A 5336-nucleotide genomic window follows, 5' to 3' on the forward strand; every position below is an offset into this window, starting at 1 on the left:
TTAATCTTCTATATTATGTTCATCTGATAGCTAACTACAAATGTATGGTTTTATTTTCTACGATATAATTTAATTGTTTTTTTTTCCATTTTAATAATTTGAGTAAACGATTTTGTCGAGGGTATATGTATTTATAGTAAAAATCATGCTTGTCAGACATTACTTTGTGAACCCAATAATTAAGGACACAAACTCAATAAAGCATGACCAAAAACCATTAGTTTCGAGCGGTGTTTCTTCGCCGTGATGAAAATTGCTAGTTTCAATTGAAACAATATAGATGGACTAGCTAGTATATTGTCTTCCCACTTTATTGTAGGAAAGACATTAGCTTGTAACTCGTCGTTGTAGTATAATTCTCTGATTCATCTGCCAACTTATAAAATGTACTCCTTGATATGCATACGAGTTAATCTAATGGTAAAGTGGTTAATTTTGATATTAAAGGTTTTGAATTAGAGTTCTAGTCACATAGTCTTTAAAATTTTTATTTATTTATTGTTTTAACAGTTCAATTTATAACAAAACTGTTGCCATTATAACATTTCTTGACCGACTTATTGACTTCTTGATTTCGAAGAAAATTGAGATATGATGATTATGTAATTTTAAGTTATGAATATCTTAAAGTAAATAAATATAAAATTAATGGGTGTAGTGTTCATAAGTCATAACATATGAAAGAAATACATGTTTTGTTAAAATTGTAAAAATCTCCAAATTATATCCATATTCTGCCTCGTTATTCATGAGTTTGACCAAAAGTAATTACATGATTGCATACTGTATTTTTTCCATAAAAATCGAAGGAGTACGATTCAAATCCTCCATCGCCAATGATAATCATTGTAAAGTTGAATAAATAAAGCGTATTCCAATCTTTTCATGTCAATCTTTGATCAATCTATACATTAACCGTACCCTCACCCGTAGTCCTACAAACAACTCACATTACCGTAATTAACGCCACATTCCCACCCCCACCAACCATATAAGTACAACTAACATGGAAAAATAATTTTGATGGGCAAATAAAAAATATGATTAATTTTTGTTAACTGACGTAGTATTTATTTAAAAAGTTCAAATTTTAGACCCCTTAATTCGTTATCAATAGTCTTAATGTGAAATAGAACGAACTATGCATATTTTGAAAGCTCGAGGTAGAGAGTAGTAATAATTTGTTGGGGTGTCGATGGTTACGAGCAGATTCGAGACCTCAACTAATTGTCGTTCCTTAGTACAAAAGGTGCGTGACATCCTTCAAGATTTTGATTCGATTGTGGTTCGGCAAGTACATCGAGAAGGCAACTTTGCAGCAGATCACATTTTGCTTATAGTTCTTCTAGAGGAGATCATGTTTTAGACGCTCGTTTTTGGGGTTTAGTAGTTGGTTAGTCCATGATGCATGGCACAAGTGTTTCTTACTTGTGTTAGTCTGCTTTTTTTTTTACAAAAAAAACAGACTTTTTTTGAAAAAAAAAAGAGAAGAAGAAATGACACTAATTATATAGAGGGATCGAAACCTCAATATAAATCAATGTTCTTTCTAATCAAGTTGACATAGTAAAAAGATAATTATATACTACCTCAATTCGGCATATTAAAATCTCCTGATAATAATTTCAAAATCCAACCAAGGCATAAAAAATTAAAGAAAAAATATATATGAAAAATGAGATTATAAAATGAAACACAAGAGACGGAGGATTGGACCTCATCCTCTATAAATACTCCAACTCCTTCCCACCTTCAAAACCCCTCACTTTCCAATTTCAAAAAACACAAACAACAAATTTCCATTTCCTGAAAAACAGAGAAAAATGTCTGGCTGCAGCAAAATCCGCCACATAGTAAGACTTCGCCAGATGCTCCGCCGCTGGCGCAAGAAGGCGGCGATGGCAGCTCGCCCCGCCCCCTCGGACGTGCCAGCCGGCCACGTGGCACTCACAGTTGGCTCCAGTCACAAGCGGTTCGTTGTCCGCACCGCCTATCTTAACCACCCGGTTTTCAAGAAGCTGCTGGCCCAGGCCGAGGAAGAATACGGGTTTACCAACTCCGGTCCGCTCGCTATTCCATGCGAAGAATCTCTCTTCGAAGAGATTCTGCGCTATTTGAACCGGACCGAGTCGGCCAAGACCAGCTCGGCCCGGTTCATGAGCTTCGAGGATTTCCAGCGCTACTGCCACGTCGGACTCCAAAGCAACCTTAAAATCTTGGCCGAATCCCGGCCGCTTTTGGATGGCTTTTGCGACAAGGCCATTTGGTGATCAATTTTGGAGTGAAAAAAAAAAGAAATTTGGGATTAATTCTTTGCTTCAGGAAAATTCTTGGGTCACAACTGTATTGTCAGTTGGACCGGTCTAGTAGATGCTGCATTCGATGAAATATGCTGATTGCAGTATCTAAGTGTATTGTACAAACATATACAGCTTTAGATACTGCATTTGGTGGAAAATCATCGAATGAAGCCTAGATTATACGCGGGGTTTTTATAAATTGTTTGTTTTGTAATTTTTTTTGATTACTTGGGATATACGTCGGAGAATGTGCAATGGAGATGGCAGAGATGGTGGCGAGTCGCCACCGAGTCGTCCCGGGTCCGGATCGGAGCGATATAACACACTAATGCGGGTTGGAGGTGAAGGTTGCACGTGAGAAATTAAGGGTTGATCTGGAAATTGTAAATGAAAATAATTGATTGAAAGGAAATATACAATGTTTTATTGTTCCATAATGTTTTTTGAATTATTTATGGAGTTGTATAGTATTATTATTATTATTATTATAGAGTGATTATTGATTGGTAGAACGTGGGAGTTGCAACGATAACAACCCATGTGACAACAAGGTCAGCCCACACATAAATTATTATGCATTTGTTCAAGTATTTTGTTTTGTCAACAGCAAAAACATGCTATTTATACTTATTAAAATGCTGATTACGTAAGTGCTAAAGTTGAAATGTTTAATATAAATAGCAGTAGTAGTTTATTTGCATCAATAACAAACTTACACTTGGAAGAAAAAATAAAATTATTGTGACAATCAGCATGTGTTTTTCATATAAACAGATCGAAAGATATTAAATGAATTTGGTATTTTCTAGCAATTTTACATTTGATGATGTGATTAAGTAGTCTTTTCATATTTTCTTTCCGCAATAATTTATAATTACAAGCTAGCTAGGATATTTTTTTAGTTTATTTGTTTTTCATTTCCATCAAAGACATGCATTTTTTATTGCAGAAATATATACTAGTATAATGTAAAAAAGTTGCCGTGACACTTACCATAGAGTTTAGATGTAAAATTAAATCATTAGTAAAATACAAAACCAACAAAATTTGTTTAATAGTAGTATTAACTATTTGCCAACAGTCATTATCGATCCGTATTCCCTTCTCAAGTGGTACTTGGACTAATATTGTAAGTACTATTATTTCCAATAATTAATAAAAAAAATAACTATTAAGCTGGCTAAACGTCGTTTTCAAGAAACCTGTAGTTTACAAATTAGTTTGTTTTTAAAGTGGTAGATAGAGCAAAAAGAATGATTGATGTGAATAATCATTCATTAGGAACCCCAATTATCAAGCTGTCAATGAACGAGCTTTTTAAGTTGGAGCTCATTTGACTTGAAATCAAATTATACACAAAACTCATTTCTCAATTATTTTATTAATTACCTATTTATACTTATATAATTGACTATTTTTAAATCCAGGTGACCTGATACTATTGATTATTATTTTCCTCTCTTACTTTCAGGGAAAAAGAGAAAAATGGCTGTATCAAACGGGAGTCCACACAATTAATTAATCAAGAAATTAATTTAGTCTAGTGAAGGACTTAAGGTGTCGAACTGTAGATGACGACCAGTCAACAATGGTTACAAATTTTGAAAAAACACATGTGTTTTGTCAGAAAATATAGTAATTTTGTTTATTTTCTTTGTGTTAGCGTATGATTGGTTAATTTTATTAAATATTTTTACTTCTGATGTTTAGCTTCTGACGATGAGTTTAAGAATGTAATTTGTCTAGTGGTGGATCCGAGTAAACGACTTCAAGTACTTGAAAATTGACTGCACTTATTTTACAAAATAATACTATTTGAAAAAATTATTGTTTTTATTATTGGGAATTGCTTGAATGAGAACCTTTCGAATGGATAGTACAAATTATTTTTAAATAAAAACTTTTGAAATGGGGTATTATGATAATGGAAAATCATTTTCAATTCTATGAATGTGGAGCGATATAGTGGATATATCTTTTACGAAATCATTGTAGTTAAAATGCGTTTATGATGAACTACTAGCCATAGTTATAGCATAATCAACATAGTAAACAATCACCGTAAATTAATTTCCTAAACCAAAATAGGTGTAGTATATGTTATTGGACTACAACTTTGTTTGCATCAATGTCCAGTTGTCCTAATACTCTGCCTACTCCTTTTGGGGAAAATGCCAACTAGGACAAAAGGCCAACTAAGACAAAATCCCACTTATTTGACTAATGTAGAGACCTTAATACATAAGGTCAAAGGTTTCAGGTTCAAATATTTTGTGGTGCGATATTTAGATTTAAATTTATTTATTCATAAAAAAAAATTAGAATAATGATGACAGCCATAGATTATGACCACTTGATACATCAAATAGGGTATTAGACCACAAAGTTTTATTGATGTTTTTCACTAAAATGCAGGATAGGATCTCTGTCTCAACTCTAACAATTTTCATCCGTGTTGATAAAATGAGCCCAAACTGACTTTTATTGGGCAAAAGCCTAATACGGATGCTCCATTTTCATTTTCAAAATATGTAACAAATCCAACTAGTTATTCAAGAATAGAGGCCTTTTTATGTATTTATTTTGCTTTTTCATTAAAAAACTTATAAAGTTATAACATACTCCTATTACTAATTTCTGTTTGCCATACCATACTGGCATTTCATTCCATATCAATTATACTCCATCAAATATGCTGCAGCCACGATTAAGAATATTTCGCCAGTAATACTTTCTCAAACGACCTTCGTTTCATGTTACATTAATTAATTTACATAAAATCTTTATTTATAAAAGATATATAGACTTCCCCTGTGTTCACAATTAATAATTTTTTTTACTATTAGTTGTCCATAAAAATTAATTACCTTTTATTTTTGGTAAGTTTTCATCTATAAAATGATGTGGGTCTTATTATTAACTATTATATATTTACATAGTTATTTATCATTCATATAATTGGAATGATGCCTCATCCGATATCATTTACAGAAAATACGAATCCCAAAAAAATCCCAATCTTATAACCAGCAATAT

General features: G+C 32.4%; 1 protein-coding gene across 1 annotated transcript; it reads left to right on the forward strand.

Annotated features, from left to right (window-relative positions):
• Window positions 1–1815: 1815 nt before the first annotated feature.
• On the forward strand, window positions 1816–2878 carry LOC125185398 (auxin-induced protein 6B-like). The gene has a single exon (XM_048081921.1). The coding sequence runs from the start codon at window positions 1824–1826 to the stop codon at window positions 2268–2270; it is 447 nt and encodes a 148-aa protein (XP_047937878.1). The 5' UTR covers window positions 1816–1823; the 3' UTR covers window positions 2271–2878.
• The last annotated feature ends 2458 nt before the right edge of the window (window positions 2879–5336 follow it).

Source organism: Salvia hispanica, chromosome 4, assembly GCF_023119035.1.
Source record: "Salvia hispanica cultivar TCC Black 2014 chromosome 4, UniMelb_Shisp_WGS_1.0, whole genome shotgun sequence".
NCBI lineage: Eukaryota > Viridiplantae > Streptophyta > Magnoliopsida > Lamiales > Lamiaceae > Salvia > Salvia hispanica.

Excerpts from the sequence above, each read along its gene's own strand:
- LOC125185398 (XM_048081921.1), top strand. The coding sequence starts at position 1,824 with ATGTCTGGCTGCAGCAAAATCCGCCACATAGTAAGACTTCGCCAGATG.